This window comes from Dermacentor variabilis, chromosome 1 (assembly GCF_050947875.1).
Source record: "Dermacentor variabilis isolate Ectoservices chromosome 1, ASM5094787v1, whole genome shotgun sequence".
NCBI lineage: Eukaryota > Metazoa > Arthropoda > Arachnida > Ixodida > Ixodidae > Dermacentor > Dermacentor variabilis.
In genome coordinates, this window is record NC_134568.1 from 200,370,043 (window position 1) to 200,387,176 (window position 17,134).

The following is a 17,134-nucleotide window of genomic DNA, read 5'->3' on the forward strand; positions in this document are numbered from 1 at the left end:
ACCTTGCTGTATCACTGTCAATGCTCCGATCGTCCTTCAAGCGAAACTGCCAAATTTTTGATGCGTTAGCATTAGGAGTGTCAAAGTGGGAAAAAGTGTATGTGTGTGAAGTTTGAGAAGCCAGTCACATGGCAGAGGTAGAGAGGGGAGGGGAGAGCTTAGAGTGTGGGTGTGTGTGTTATATGTCAACGAGAGAAGGGAAACCGAGGAGCTTGACTTTTGTTATCTAGTGCAACTGACGGTATTCTGCTCCGGGCCACCGTCAGTTGTACTTAGCTCTTCGAAAAGGCAGGACGTGTGTCGAGTGAGCTCCTGAACAATACTCTGCAATGTGGTGAGTGTGGTTTAAATTGGATCCGGGATCTCAAAGAGATGCGACATAATGCCTAATGCATTTCTCTCTCATTTACCGCTAAATAGCTGCGGAATTTAGGGACACGTGAAAGAAAATCAAGGTGTCACAATTAACCTGGGCTCCGCCACTATGGCATGCTTCATAATCTGATTGTGGTTTTGGTACGTACTGCCCCATAATTCAATTAATGTTTAATAACTTGTGCCATGTGAAGTAATGACAATGCTCAACCCTATCAGATGTTATGAAATATGGTGCACAGCAATGCGTCAAGCAAACGCCTCACCTTGTGTGTTCTGTGTACTGGGAGACAAACAGCAGTGGTGCACGCAAGGTACTGTTTAACATCAACTCACCACTCTTGTGTTGCACTGAACATTAAAGAAATTAAACATTCGCCATCGAGATGACTGCTAATTATCGTCAATCAAAGCAAACAGCACAGAAAGCTTCGCTTACATCAATTCCCACAGTGCGTGGGATCTGCATAATTTTTATGTCTGCTTTGTATTTCTTAAATTCATGCACTGGTAGTTTCATCAGATACATCTCCTGCCTGAACTGGTGCCATGAGCATATACGTAAATGATATACAATCGCCACCCTGAAAAAAAAAAAGAAAGGCTAGCCTCTTACACTGTGGCGTGAGTGTGATACCGCTTCTCAGTTTCTTTATCTCTTGCCTTCACTTTCGAAAATTTGTTGTACTGTGTCTCTAGACGTGCATCCCTTGTGTACGTGCATGGATGTGAAAGAAGCACACTACATGCACACTTTTTTTTTTGCATATATGCAATAGCAGTGCTCTGGGACTGGCTCATCCAAATAGATTTCCCAGACTGAAATATTATGTGCAATAGTATATAGAGTGCGTGGCAGTCCCAGATGACTATAGTTAACTTATAAGCACAAAGACTAAAGGATATCACATGAGGACTGTGTATCTAATTTGTATATAGGCAGGAGGCACAATTTGATGAGCATTCGCTAGGAAAATCCAACAACAAAATTAAGAGAATTCGTGCTGTGACTTCTCTTTCTCTCTGTATATGTCTTCTATAAGTATGAACACAATATTCCTTCCAACTTTCTGTAACGCTTTTTCTATCTGAAGTGCTGATTGTCGTTATCTGAATTTGGTGGTGTCTGAGGTATGATACATTTTACCTGATCTCTCTTCTTGAAGATATTGTAGCTTAAAGCTAGGCTCAGATGGACTCGATTTAGCAAAAAATTTTTTCATGCCATGCCATTCGGTGTATCGGCATTGAGCAAGGAAATTAACTAGTAGCAAAGAAGACCAAATGTCAAGTGCTGTATGAAACCTAGCACCTTGTGACACTTTGCCCTGGTGCAGCGATACATCGTTCAATCAGGATATATCCCTTATATCTGAAGGGCAATAATAATAGATATTGTTCACAAAAAGACCGTGAGCAACCTCCCTCATGGTTGCACTAAGCTGTTTTGCAATGTAAAATGAGAGATAAGACTTAAATAGCAAATGACAACCAGGAAAATAGGCTATGCTGCTTGCCCATGGAATTGAGCTAATCGGCAAAACTCTCCACTTCAAGTGAGTGCAACTGTGTAAGTTTTTGCCAGTCTCTGTTTCTGTGGCCTTCTCGTTTCCTTTTGTGCATGGCCTTGTAAAGTGAATGGAGTGGGCTGGCATCTTGTGGCTGACGTGCAAAGCATGTAGCAGTCCTATGCATACATGCTTGAGCTGTGAACATGCATCACTAACGAGCCTCTCCTGTTCTCTTCCCTGTGCCCATCCCTCCCCCATTTTTTCCTTTGACATTTGGTAACACTTTTCAGTACTATAGATGGGTGAGTCCCTTTATTGCTCTTGTCATATTGTGTCACGTACACGCGTGTCACATATCTTAGGTGTGCAGCGGCTATACCCGTTTGCTTGTTCCTGGCGGGTCTTGTGGCTTGACCTTCTTGCAGCTGCTTGCACTGCTATGCCAAATGCAAACTGAGCTCTTGGTGCTGGTTGCTTTCGTGTATGTCATTGTTTGTGTTGTACCAGTGCTTTGGCATTATCATTGTGTGGTTTTGTGGTTTTATTTTTTTCTACTTGTGCGTGTAGTTGTTTTGTGAATGGTCATTTGGCTGGGGCATTGCACACGCAAAGCAAAATCATTGCTGCATACGAATTATCGTCGTTTCCTTCAGCCATGATGCACTGTTTGTGTATGTGCTGATTTCCACTTTTTGATAGCTTAATGGCACAGTTAGCCACACTACCTCACGCCTCCTTTTCTTTTTTCCGCAATTCTAAACTTCAGCAAACTTGCACTGACATGAACAGGTGGAAGAAGGATGGTTGGAATGTAGGAAAGAAATGGAACATTTAATTTTAATGACATTCCGCTTACATTTAATATCTGTGCTAAAAGTGTAGACAGGAAAAAAAAAGAAAAGAAAAATGATTGATAGAAATGAATAATGAAATCTGTATGTTCACGGTTTTGGCACACTCCTAAAAGAGCATGCGAAGACTGGAATCTGCACCTATGTGTGCTCTGCACCTGACCATAGTTATAAGAATCCAATATGTGATGCTTATTGCCAGTGTGCAAACTCATTACTACCATCAAATGCTCTTCACATAAGCTGAGGCACTCCGCAAGTAGTGGACATCATAGCAATGCTGGATTCTCATTTGGCTGTGATTCAGATGTTTTTGTTCAAGAAAAAGATCAGAGGTTTCGTATTCACCATAGAGGCTTTAGAGTACCTATGGGAGCTGCAAGTTAAATATTTAACAAAATGTAAGTGTTTTCACTCTTGCAAACATAGTGTAGGCAACTCTAATCATTTATAAAATCAATTTAATTGATTGATTTTCAGTCACATTGTTTAGTTTTGATAGTACTCCATTATGTGAATAGTCCCAAATAGAATTAACAGCTTCATACACAGTGAGTGCACATATTCTAGAGTATGTAGAGTAGGGCCCTCAAATATGCAGCCTGTGGGCTGTGCATGGTTTACAGGAAGGGCTTCATTGTGCACTCTGCTGATCCTGCTAACCTAAGCTGCCCAAGCCTTAGGCAATGCTGCACCCTTGAGGTGCCATATGTGCAACATAATTGTGAGGATCCATACACAATACCACTGCAAGCTTTCTTGTGCACTCATGTTTCATTATTTCTGCTTGCCATGCAGTTTCTGCAATGTTTGAACATCATAGGATTTGTGTGCACAAAAGTAGGGCTTGTTTCTGTTGCTTTTGCAAGAATCACTATTTTCTGCCTTCTAGTCATGTGCATGTGCACTGTCATCTTAGGCACTTTGTGCAAAAAAAAAAAAGAAAAGAAAGATACGCTGCATGTTATAGGGTCTACATGGCTGGTAGTGTGTGCAACGACTGCTACCTGCTCTTGTATGTGTTTCTCCAAAGCCCTATAATTTTACAGCCCAAATGTGTGAAATGGGCATACATATTTGTGGTTACTGAGTTTTTACTTTTCCTTTGCATAAAGTGTTAGGATTTACCTGATATACTCCATTAATGTGTCACAAATTATTAATTTGGCAACATTAATAAAAATTTGAGACTTACAAAATAAGAGGCTTTAGAACACTCACGTCCATCCCATAAATCAATTATGGGAAGTATTAAGGTTGATATTTCTGAATAAGAAAGTCATTGTTTATGGCTTCACAACACAATTTTTTTTGTGTGTAAGAGTATTTGATGGCAGTAATTGTCCTGTATGGCCACATGTAGGAGTGGGCTGTATTGTCTGCCTCTTTAGGAGCAAGTATACATGTATATATTGTCCGCGATTTCCCTTTTAACTTCAGGCATTTTTTCCCGCTTTTTCCCTCTTCCATTTGTTGCTCTTGTTGCACTCTGTTTAGGCTGAAATTGCACACATTTGACTATCTATACTGTCTGAAAAATATGAACTGTTTGTAGTGTATTGAAATGAATGCTAGCATATAGTATTGCATTGCTCTTTCAAGTTGTTATCGAAAGGGCTTTTCTTTTCTTTTATTGTATTTTTTTCTGTATTGGGTCGTATCATAGGCACCTAAATGTGCTTTCCATCCTTTTTTGCATTTGCATTGTTGGTTTGCACAGTGGCTTATCATTGATATTATCCCTTTTGTTCTGTACATATAGTACCGTCTGGTGGTGAAGACAGCTCTGAAGCTTCTTCTTGTCTTTGTGGAGTACACAGAGAACAACAGTGCACTGCTTATGAATGCTGTCAATGTAGTTGACCATGAAAGAGGTAAGCTCTACTGTATTGTTCATTCGCTAATATTCATCTTTATTTGGTTTGTGGCAATGTCACATGTGTGCAATGAGCATTCCTGGTCAGAATTGCAAAATATATTAGTAAAGATATGTGTAACTTATTTATGAAATATTAGTTTTCATTGTAAAATGTTAGTTACGATGGGATGCACAGTGCACAGGAAGTCATACGCATGAAAGTTGTGATCTAGACTCAAGATTATGAAAGCAGTAAATTAGAGGTGAAATTGGCGAGAATTGTATTTTTATAAAAAGAATCATATAATACATTATATAATAGTCATTATGCCAACTCATAAGTTAATTTTGATAGTGTCAAGATGATTCATTTCTCTTATAAAAATGTTGTTTAGCATAGTTACATGATTTTCATTTGTGTGGTACTTGTCGTGTGAACACTGCCATGTAGTACTGGCTTCAATACTGTGAGCAGCTATACTGCAAGGAGGCACTTCCTGGCTACTCTTTGATTTCATAGCGCTGTCTCTACTCTTATGGTGTAGTGCAGATTTCCTGTCTAGCTGGGCAAATGTTTTTGCAGGAAATGGTAGCAAACATTAGCAGGTACGACAATGTAGAGCTGGCTGCCACATATACACTCTGTTGTGCTAAACACTACCATGTGCCATTATGCAAATGGCTGTTGTTGCCGTTTTTGTTGTGTTTCTGACACTGGGCACTGGGGAAGGGTAGGAACTGCTACTGGCCAGGTGCAGGAAAGTTAATTTATAGTGATACCTGCTTTGTTGCATGAGATCTGAGGCCAGTTATATCAAACCCACAGCACACTGCCTGCATGCTCCATGTAAACATGTAGTGGTTTGTATGTACCTTTGGTTCCACCAGCTACTTGCATAACTGGCACATTTTGATATAGCAGTTGCACATTTCTTATGACAGCATCACTCTTAAACTGCTGTCTGAGTGCTGGTAGGAGGAGGAAGCCAACGAAATTTCCCGCTGCTAGAAGTAGAAGGGTTACAACATGTGCCAAGCAAACTATGTGTGCTGTGTATACAAAGGGAAATCTGGTAAGCTTTCATTTGACCAAATAATGACTAAACAACCAAAACTTCTCTTTTGAAATAAGAGTAGCTAAAATTACATTGATTTTCAGAAATGTTACGGAGGCTCTTAAGTCTCCTTACGTGCATTGAATATGAAAACAGTACGCTTCTTCCACGCGATACTCTTCACTTGGTCATGGGCTTGAATTGGGCAAAGTCAATTTTGAGAGTGGGCCACCCAAATTTTGGGGGTGGGGCAGGTCTGCTTTGAATATCGGTCAACTCAATTTTTCAATTAAGCAAAGTCAATTTTGGGAGTGGGCCAGGTTGTTTTTGAACGTGGGTCAACTCAATTTTTGAATTGGGCAAAGTAAATTTTTTGGGTTGTGGGCCACGGTGTCCGTCCGCCGCCATGGCTGTTCACCGTGGGAGTTCGCAGTGTGAGCCGCAGCAGTTCCAGTGCTGGGAATGTGATATCATTACTTGGTCATGTGGGTTTTGATACCATCGGATGTTAATGGCAGATGCTAGATTTTCCATTATGTGGGTCATATAATACCTTCGCATTAAAAATTAAATCAGAATACTAAACTCTATACACACAGACTTGGTGAGCTTTTGTCTGAGGGGGACTATTTGCTATGTATACCTTTAAGTATACTGACGCTTCAGTTTAAAAGCAACAGCTGGCTGTGTGTAACTTTATCTCCTTTCCTTAGCTACTTGATCCTTTGACTTAAGGCCAACTCGCCCTATAGTTTTCATTATGGAGAGAACAAAACTTTTGCTCTTAATAGTTTAATACTTTTATCCTTAGGTGCAAGACCATGGTCCAACATAATGATGTTGCTGAATGAAAGGGACTCTGCAGACATGGAGCTGTTGGTCTACTCCATGACACTCATCAACAAGGTGCATATCTGTAGCCTTATAATTATGCAGTAAGCTTACACTGCTGGATCTCATGATGTAAATACCAATTGGCATTCTTGATTATACCATTTCTTTGTGTGTGTCTGTGTGTGCATGTGTGTTGTATCTCTCAAAAAGAAATAAATAAAGAAAAAAATGTGTTAAAGTTCTTGTGTAATTGCACACTTCTGCATTTATTTCTTTGCAAAAAAAATTACAAATACATTTTAATGGCTTTCAGCTTCTGTCAGCATAGTAAGGGAGTTAGGTATGCTATTTTATTTGACAAGATATCACTGCTCTTAGAGCTTTCCAATGTACATAGGGCTCGTGGCTCCTCTATGGTTGAGAACTACTGTTCAAAAAGCTGTTTATTTTTGTTTACATGACTTGTGATACTGATGCTTGTTTTACCTGTGCTTTCCAGACTCTCAATGGTATTCCTGACCAGGACACCTATTATGATATTGTTGATTCGTTAGAAGAGCAGGGAATGGAACGACTTATACAGTACTACATGTCCAAGCAAGGCACCGACTTGGATTTGCTTCAGCAATTCCGAATATACGAGGTACGTATAATTTACTCCACATCTTTAACAATTAATGTCAAGTACCTTCGCATTTTCCCGTGTACCTTAATATGCTTTCATTATGTGCTCAGGTGCATGCAAAATGCATACTACTATCATCCTAATAGTATGTACAGGTAAACTGTTAAATCTTTAATGCTTAGTGGGGCTACTAGGCTGTGTTGTATGCAGAGTCTAGAGCCAAAAAGTAAAAATACTGGTTCAGTTTGGGTTTCGGTTCAAGGTGCAAGGTGCTTCAATTTATATTCAGTTAAATTCCAGTTTGAGGAAATACAGAATTTTGACTGTTAGTGGACTGGTTGCAGCTGCATTCTTCCATTTTTGATTTTTGAAGTTGGCTCGGTGGCTCCTGTTTAATGAGTGAGCTATGCAATGTGTCTGATATGTAATACTTGTAAACAGAATACAGTTTTGAGAGAACAAAAATAAGTATGTCGTGCATTTCAGTCCTTGACTATTAATCACCCTGTTCACGGGATGAAGAAGCACAAAGCTGTCAATTTCTGTATCCTATCTTGCAGAATACCACATAAATGTGTGCCTAATGTTGTTGCTCCACAGGCTGTTCTCAAGCACGAAGATGGAGATGGGGATGGAAAAGCTCTGCCTCTTGATGTTCGGCTAAGGTGTGTAGCTTCTGTACCACACAAAAAAAAAGAAATACAAACACTTACGTGTCTTGCGTGACTGTGCACAAGCAATATGCTACTTACGCCCTCTGTCTGAAATGAACCTAGGTTTAAACTGAAGGTATTTATTATGTCAAAGTTCTCAAAGTCACCTGTGGAAGAGAAGCCTTTAGTGTAACGGCATCTGTAAGCAGTATCTCTATGAAAGGGGCCTGCATGCTTATATTTAGTTTCATACTGATGTTATGCTGTGTAGCAACCCAAGCGGGCAGTGGGGGGACAGCATCTGTAAAGCATAATGGATAAATGGTTGATTGTTGGACGGTGGTTTAAAGGGACACTAAAAAGAAAAATAATTCCAGCTGTAGTAGTAAATTATCCCTCCACAATGCCAAAATAAGCCGCTCTCAGTGTGAGAAGAGGCTTGGTAATCCAAAAAAGGTGTGATAACAAAAGACTGGTAACACTGCCGCCTTGAAGTTCTTGCATCATCCAGCCATGATGATGGATTTTGATGGCTTCTGCTTGGGCCTAGTTAAGTTTTTGTGTGTAAAGATTGACTACATTGTATTGCAAAGATTCAAAGACTCATCTTAGAAAGTTTGGAGCACATTTACACGCCACAACAGCCGAAATACGAGAAAATAGTTTGAAATCCGTGACGTCATACTCGTGTGCCGATGCTGAGGTTTTGGCATGAAATTCAAGAAATAGAATTCTTACCTTCATTTTCCTTATAATATTCAACCTTTTACTGCGAGTTTAAGTAAAATGGTGTTTTAAAAGAATGCTTTATCAGTTTAAGCTGTTTCATTATCTCTCTCCCTTTAATGTTTCAAAGGAATGCAGTGGCTATTAGAAATGCCATAGTGGGGTGCTTCAGATTAATTTTGACCAACTAGGTTATTTATCTCTGCCTAATGCTTAGTGTATGAGTATTTTTTCATCAGACTGTAGCTGCTGCAGCTATGTAAAGCATAATAGGTTTTGGCATTGTCATCCACCTTATTTTATCTGATTCTACAGCTTATTTCTCTATTGAAAATACACGAGTGGCTTACTGACTGATCCATTCATTCACTTTCTTTCATCCTTTCGCTCCTTTATTTGTTTATTGCATTGTAAAGTTATCTGCGCATTCTTTTTGTGAGCAAGCTCTCACCTGCGTTCTAACTGTGCCTTGGTAAGGCCCAAATCAACATGCGCCAGGCGTCTCAACGTGCTCGCTTGCTCATGAGGAGTTAATATCTGAAAGGACCGCTCAGCAGCGTTCAATTGGGCATTAGTGCTTTCGCACTCACAACTCATAAGACATGCTTAGGTGTCCTTGTACTTTTTTTTTTCAGATCCTGATTGGTTATAGTGCCATTACCTTTATTTTATCTGGAAGCTCCTTTAACATTGCAGCTGGTGACTGCTATAGTATTGCTTGTGCTTTCAGTACAACGAAGATGTGTGGGAACAGCTCTAACTTCCATGTTAATGAACACAGTGATGTATGACTTCCTGATGACACTTCCTGATGTATGACTCTCAACCCACTGCCTCTCTTTTTAATATTAAGGTCATGGTTTGCAGACTATCATACGTCATAGCCACCTTTCTGGATTCATGTGTTTTGAATTTGTCATTACCATTGCAGTAAAGCTTCACTAATATGTGGGCATGTAAGTTACAGCTTAGCGTTCAATGCAAAAATATCCCTAGCCTGACTTTCTAAACTCTTAATTTGATCTTTTGAACCATGGCATGCACATTTTAGGTATTCTTTCCTGTCTTTCCACCACCTATACTTTAACATTGTTCCACTGAACTCAGAATATCTTTTTTTATCCCTTTTTTCACTGAACCCGCTTTGGTTGTGTAGTGGCTGTGGTGTTGGGCTGCTAAGCACAAGGTCGCAGGATCGAATCCCGGCCATGGTGGCCGCATTTCGATGGGGGCGACATGCGAAAGCACCCGTGCACTTAGATTTAGGTGCACGTTAAAGAACCCCAGGTGGTCCAAAGTTCTGGAGTCCCCCACTACGGCGTGCCTCATAATCGGATTGTGGTTTTGGCACGTAAAAGCCTATAATTTTTTTTTTTCGTTGAAAAAGTGGATCAAGTGGAGAAAATTTACTTAACTGGATTGGTAGTGCTCCAGCTAGAGTTGTTTAGTATGCTTCTGTGCTTGTATACTATCAACACAAAAAAAAGTTCAATTACCATCGTTTCTGGGCATCTGACTATGTAACTTTGAATTGCATTGCACTATAATTTCTTTTAAACATTCTTTTTTGTTTGCTGAAATAAATTCTGTGAATTGTGTGTAAGTGTTTGTGTGTGTTCTGAGAACATTCAGGAATACTTTCATACTGTTTTCTTGATCAGAATGAAATCAGTAGTATTGTTAAAAACACAAATAGCGTCAAGTGTCAAAATACAGTTTACAGTTTTTTCTTTGTCCACACCATAGAACTGTGGAATGTTTTACCCGGTCATGATCGATTTTCATCACCTACCAAATTCCTCTTGTATATTGTTAACCACTGATTTTTATTGCATCTTGTTTTATTGTCTTTCTTCTTTTCCTTCTTTGCCACCTCTGTATTTTCTACTCCCCACTTCTCTGTTAGCCCTGCAGGGCTGCAGTATGTTGAAACAAACAAGCAAACAAACAAACAAACAAACAAACAAACAAACAAACAAACAAACACCTTTATATACCCTTTGTGTCCCTCGCAATATGTATGTTGATGTGGAAAGTTAGAAAGGGTACCGTCTTACATTTTCTCACACCTTCTCGAATGGTTAGTTTGCAGCCATGAACGTTAAAATTTATGCACATGAGTAGATACAGTTGCATATGTAGTGTTGTTTTGCACAGGATACATGGTGACGTACTGGCGTGTTGTGGTCAGATGACTACACAGAATGTTATAAAGCAACTTCCTCTGGCTTGAGCATCTGGCCTGATTTAAGAGGTCAGAGTCAATACTTAATGAAACCACGACAACTGGCCAGATGAGGTTAACGTCCATGCTGGTTTTTGTCATAACGACTCCTGCCCAGACAAGGTGCATGTACCAGACGGCATCCTTTACCTGTAGTTCTTTTTTCTCCAACTCAGGCAAGTTCCTCGTAGTCGCAAGTCAAGTAGTAATGATGAAAATGAGAGGCGGAAAAGCCGACGCCACTCGCTGGGAAACCTTGCTCCAAATAGCACGAGTCCTTTCAAGCAGCGGCCTTCACCACTTGCCAAGACACCTGAAGCCACCAGCACATTTCCACAATGGAGGAGAAGGTATGTATAGCCAAACATATTCATTTAGAATGACAGAGAGCTGAGCTAGTTGGTAAGGATTCATAATACAGAAAAGGGTAAGGCCTGCAGACACGGACACAAGAGAAGAGACGTGGACAACACAAACGCCGACTATCAACTGAAGGAAGCACTGAGGTGAAAAAAGAAAGAAGACACAAAACTCATCTGCGCATGCTCTGGAATGGTAGCACCACATGTCAATCGTGTACACAAAGCCGGTCTACGCGAGAGATAACTGTTGAGGCAATTGATCTCTTCCTTATGTAAGGTAATCGAAGTCTGACTCACGCACGCACTTCCACCATTATTGATATGCCATGCCTCGACCATAAGACGCGTATCTTCATTCCTATGCCTGTACAATATCGCGCATTCATCTATCAGGCATGCAGTTACAATCTTGGCAGTCTTGGCAATGTAAGGAAAGATTAGAAGGTGATCCACCGGTTAACGACTTTTTATGTTTCATTAGCCTTTGATTGATACACCGCACCATTTGCCCTATGTAGAAATGGCCACAGCTAAAGGGAACATTATATACCACACCCATACGACAGCCAGTAAAATTGTTCTTTATGTGCTTCACTGGAAAAATATCTATTATTTTTTTGCCTTTCACCTGCTCCTTTTTCCTCTGCGTGGCAGCGCATATTGTACCTAGCTTATTGGGAGCAGTGAAAACAACATTAACACCATATCTACTTGCAACTTTTTTAAGCTAGTGCGATACTGAATGAATGTAGGGAATAGCCACTACTCTTTTCTTGCTATTACTGCTTTCTGTATTTACGTCCGTTCCCCTAGAAATTGACTTCTTTAGGCGCTCAGTCACAGTGGTCACTGCCACACTAGGATAACCTGCTTCTAATAGGCGCCAGACCTGTACATTAAAACTGGCACTCATTTTGTGCATGCGTGATCTGGTGAGAGAAGACTTAAGGCACGACATGGCATTTACGTTTTTTACTACTTTGGAATGCCTGGATTGAAAGTTTACCAATGGCTTCGGAGATCTAGGGGAGTACTGCCAACACACATGATTTTGTTTGAAGACCAAAGAAATGTCTAGAAACTATATTATGTGTTTCTGTGGAAATTTCTTCGTAAACTTTAATCCTCCTCCATTAAGGTTAAATTGCTCACTTACAGAGGTAGCAGCGGAGTCAAATTCGTCCCTATTGCAGAAAATCAGGTAATCATCAGCGTAATGAAAAGCCTTAATGACACAATTGCCTAAGGCCTTCTCTAAGCAGCTGTCAGTCTCGCTCAGGTAAATATCACTAAGAATAGAGGCAACCTTTGAACCAATACAAATTCCTGATTTCTTCAGAAACACGCCATCTCTCCACCCAACCAGCGTCGACTTTAAGTATATTGAAAGAACTTCAAGCAAAGCACCCATGGAAACACCACATCTGTCTATAAAAGCCGACTCTTGTACTTGTTCTTTAATGCACTCATTTACAGAATTTAGCAACCCGTCATGCAGCAAGGAGTAATACAGGTCTTCGATATCCATAGTAAAAGCTGTACAATCACCAGGATTTTCCTCTGTTAAAAACTGATTTAGTACCTGAGAGTTACGCAAGCGAAAGGGGTCTGAAAGAACTGGTGAAGTTAAGCAGTTCTGTAGGTAACTAGCCACACAGACCTGCCATGTCCCTTTCTCTAACGCTATAGCACGAAAAGGAATCTCTTGATTATGGGTCTTCGCCAAGAAAAACAGTTTTAAGGTGACGTTATGAAATTGGATAGATGCATTGGTAGTGCCCATTTTAGATATACTGTCCTTTTGTTTGGCAGAAGCACTATGCTGGCCCCCATAAAAGGGAAATTTTCAGTGGAAACTGCTTCATCAAGTTCCATCATAGTATATCAGGTCAAAGTCAGAGATAGACTTTTACTTGAAACACTCAGCCTGTTTATTGCCAGATTGCAAATAATGAGAACAGATTACTTGACTAGTGATCTCATATGTTATGATAGTCATCTTAATGACCATTATGTCCTGTCTCAGTAAAGTAGTAGATTGTGTACTTAATCTTAGCCTTGCTCAGTACGATTCCAGATTGGGAAACGTCACCATGCATGGCTTAGAGTATATTGTGCCAGTTTTCCACATGGCGTAATATTGTTTAAATGAGCCCATCAGGGTGAACTGGATCATTGAAGTTAGAAATGTGCTTGTGTTAAATGTTATTGAAAGTGGCTCGTAGAACTATCAATTTTATTTAATGATAACTTTATTTGAAAGATACTTTGTTAAGTGTGCTGTTTAAGGTAGTCTATGTGTTACTGCTTGCTTGACTTCATGTTTCAGTACTTGAGCTGTGGTGCACTTTTATGCATGTTTTTATGATGTAGACATGAATAATTTTCCGGTACTTGCAGGGATGTGAACCAAAATGAGGAGCCAGTAAAAACGCCTGACCATGGAAAGAATGGGATTGCTCACAATGATGTTGATACCCCAGAAATAGGTGAATTGAGTGTACACTTAACTCCTTAGACTAGCAAATATGAAGAATAGAGTTTTTTGTTGACTTCTGCATAAATAAAGTATGTTTTGGTTCATTTCATTATGAAGCATGCAGGGCATGATGTGAACAGCGTAGCTTTGGGAACTGCTAAATGTGCAAAGAATGAAGGTCTTTAGTGTACAAACAATAGTCAATCCAAGGAGCCTTGTGTGTGCGCAACTGCCATGGAAGCATAATTATTACTTTTCGCATTTCAGAATATGTAAAGATGCGCAGTTGTATGTGGACATATGCTATCAAAGACAAATTAATAGCTCTGAAAAATTTGCTTCCTTTTTAGCTTGTTGGCACAGCTTACAATTAAGATGCAATTCGCTGACTGCACGTATAATTTGACTGACTGGAACTTTCATGATTAAAGGCTGCATGTTCAGGGCTGTAAAGAAATTCATCTCTTTTGTGGGTCAAACTTCTCTTATCTCATTATAGTGTTGTGATCTAGCTGTGAAAGCATGTCAGTACGTACTAGGTAACATACATTTTGAGGTTGACCTACTCTTTTTGAACAGCATTGCATAGACATTGAATTTCACTTAAAATTAATAAAATGGTAAAAAACTGCTGTGCAATACTGTTCTCATATTTATAACTTAAAAACTGCAGTTCGGCACTGTTATCTTGGGAGGGAAGGGGACAATTAAGGTCTGAGAGGCTGTAGCTTTGCTTGTTTTGCTTGTTTTCTTTCACCTGTAATAAACCTGCTTGCATTCTACCATTACACATGTGCCAGTAAGTTTATGATTAGAATGATATCTTGCATGGATTCGTGATATATGTTAGTTTTGTTTTTACAAACAAATAAATGAAACTCTTGAATAACCAGCAGCAAACAGTTACACCCACAGTTTCTGGATGCTACTAAGGGTGAAATTGCCCATGGTAACATTTTGCACAATGTGAGGTCTCACTTAGCTATCCATAAAGGCTCTTTCTCCTTCTAATTACAGTTATTTGCATTGTGAAGTAGTTTCATGGTGGTGTATTGCTGCACATTATCAGATAAATTAAGGTTAAGCTTCTAACATGTGCAAAACTTTGCATGTGTAACATTAGTCAGCATAGCCACAGGCACAGTGTGCCAGCTGCTGGGGCACTACTGCCCTCTGAACACCGATTGTCTGCTAACTGCTGGGCATTGTAGCACACTTTTAGCACAGGAGGCTTGGTCGATGCATCCATCTGTGAAGGAAAGTAGGATGTGGAACAGAGAAGAGGATATCTTTGGTTACATGCAGACTAACTCGTCAGTTTCCTCTAACTTCCATTATATAGGCTTGTACTAATGTAACCTGGTTCTATGGTGTGAGAACTGTATTTACTACATTTCACTGCAATATGCCTGTTTATATAACCAGAGGCAGTTAAGGTGACATAAGATTGCTCATCACATTATTATTGTAAGTGCTTGCCTTGCTTTTCTAGTGTCCACCTTAGTGCAGTTGCATTGGTCTTGCTATCTGCATTGATAAGGTTAAAAACGTTGTGCATATGCAATGTGGGGCTTTAGAACTTGCTCCAACCGCAGATTTGAGTCGTATTCTGAAGTATTTTATGTGCAGAATGGGCATTAAAAAGCTTACACTTTTTCGATCTATTTTACTGCCACCCAGCAACACGCCTCCAGGAAAGACACCTTTTCATAAAGTTCTTCGTTTACAGTTAAGGAGATGTTACATAACCACAGCTATGTACTAATAGATTTCATCAAGTGCGAAACAATTCATTTATGAAAAAAAGGCAACCTCACACAGTGTCATTCATCATCTTTCTGATACCGTCTCTGAAAGGCAGTGGTTCCATAATGCAAACCATTTACAATGACTTACGGAATCTCAAAGAGACTGGCATTGTTTTATTTTTCTGTAATTTTCTAGCTGAATTAATTCCTTTTCTATGGAGGAATGTTCTTGTAGTGACAAATATACATGACTTACCTTTTTTTGCCTCTGTGCTGTTGTAGATGATGTTGTAAATGGCATTACTCCTGCATTAAGGCGACGGCGAGAGCGGGATGCTCGTAATCGTTGCCTCATCAGAGAACAGGAGGAAAATGGACGTGATCATCAGACAACCGTTTCACCACCTGTCCCATCTCCACCTACAAACTTCACCGAGAAGCAGCCTCAGAAAGGTATGTGAATCAAGTAGATTTATTTTCTAAAGAGTCTTTTTTTTGCACTCTCTATGTTACTATGTGCTAAATTTTGCTTTCATGCCATTTTCTTCCCTGTATGAGTTTGATGAGCTTCTGTTGAGTCATGTATATTTTTATCTGCCTAGAGCGCAGGGGCCAGTGTCACAAAATATGCCGGCTTACTTAAGTAGTTTTCAAGATTTTTCTGATGCCTTGGCTATTGTTGCATTATTGTCTTTTGTGCTATTGGCAAATCCATGAGCACTGGCCATTTACAAACTACGCTTACATAAAAAAGATGCATTTAGTCCCAGAAAATTACTATGTACTGATATGCTTAGGAAAGGTTGAGTACGCTGTAAAGGTTCGTTGTAGCAGTACATTTGTGTCCGTTTCTGTTAGCAGGCATGACATTGGATTTCCGTTATCTGTTTGCAATCAGATATCTTGTCAGCAAAGCCATGCACTCTTTAATGCCTCTTAATCATGAAGTTCCCATTTATCTTCTCACTGGATTTGTGGCACTATCTATTGGAAGCCACTAAAACATGTGTTCTCAATGTTTTGCCTATTTTCCTGAGAGAGAAGTTCATCGTGTGTGTAATTTAACCACCATGGTGGTTCAGCAGCTATGGTGCTCTACTGCTGACCACAATGTCATGGCTTCGATTCCTGACCACAGCAGCTACATTTTGATGGGGGAAGAATGCAAAAATGCTCATGCATCATGCTTCGAGTGTACATTAAAGAATCCCAGGTGGTCAGAAATAATCTGGAACCCTCAACTGCAGTCTCTCACATAGCCCTTCCATTCATATGGTTTGAGGTGGCTCTATGCGGAAACAAGACACCGTATGAGTAGTTCACTTGATTGTGCATATTGCATTTGGCATTGTGGTTGATCATGGTGACCTCCATTCATATAAATTTTGTAGAGAAGGTGTGTGAAAATTATATTATGTGAGAATTGCTTCATCAAAGACAAGAGTTTTATTTCTCTTTTAGATGTCCTGCACATTTGACAGAAGATTTCCGCTAAAGGAAATAAGAAGCTGTGCTTTCATTCACAAATCAATGAAATCAAAGTTTATTGAGATAAATGTTCATTATAAAGGAAAGCTAGGGGATAGACCACACTTCATTTCTCTGACAAGACCAGCAGAAATTCACTACTTGTTAATGAAACAAAGTTAGCTGAAAACACGTAGTTTATTACTCCATAACATGCTCCATAAACTTAAGTCTATGTGCTGGAGAATCCCTTCATGAATTTCACACACTGCGAAGCAACAGTTCTGAACACCAAAAATAAGTATTTTATGACACAGTTCACAGGGTCAAACTTGCTTCTCGATATCAAAATGTACAAAATAAGTT

General features: G+C 39.7%; 1 protein-coding gene across 4 annotated transcripts in view; it reads left to right on the forward strand.

Annotated features, from left to right (window-relative positions):
• Nucleotides 1–17,134, forward strand: part of Fhos (Formin homology 2 domain containing) — a 272,129-nt gene that overhangs the window by 219,205 nt on the left and 35,790 nt on the right. For all 4 annotated transcript variants that reach the window (XR_012830253.1, XM_075703296.1, XM_075703283.1 and 1 more), the window contains 7 exons: nt 4,500–4,611; nt 6,462–6,556; nt 6,984–7,127; nt 7,710–7,774; nt 10,889–11,062; nt 13,475–13,563; nt 15,584–15,754. Coding sequence is in view for 3 of the 4 variants with exons in the window: in XM_075703296.1 (XP_075559411.1) it covers nt 4,500–4,611; nt 6,462–6,556; nt 6,984–7,127; nt 7,710–7,774; nt 10,889–11,062; nt 13,475–13,563; nt 15,584–15,754 (850 nt within the window). In the remaining variant the exon portion in view is untranslated. The remainder of the gene's footprint in view (nt 1–4,499; nt 4,612–6,461; nt 6,557–6,983; nt 7,128–7,709; nt 7,775–10,888; nt 11,063–13,474; nt 13,564–15,583; nt 15,755–17,134) is intronic.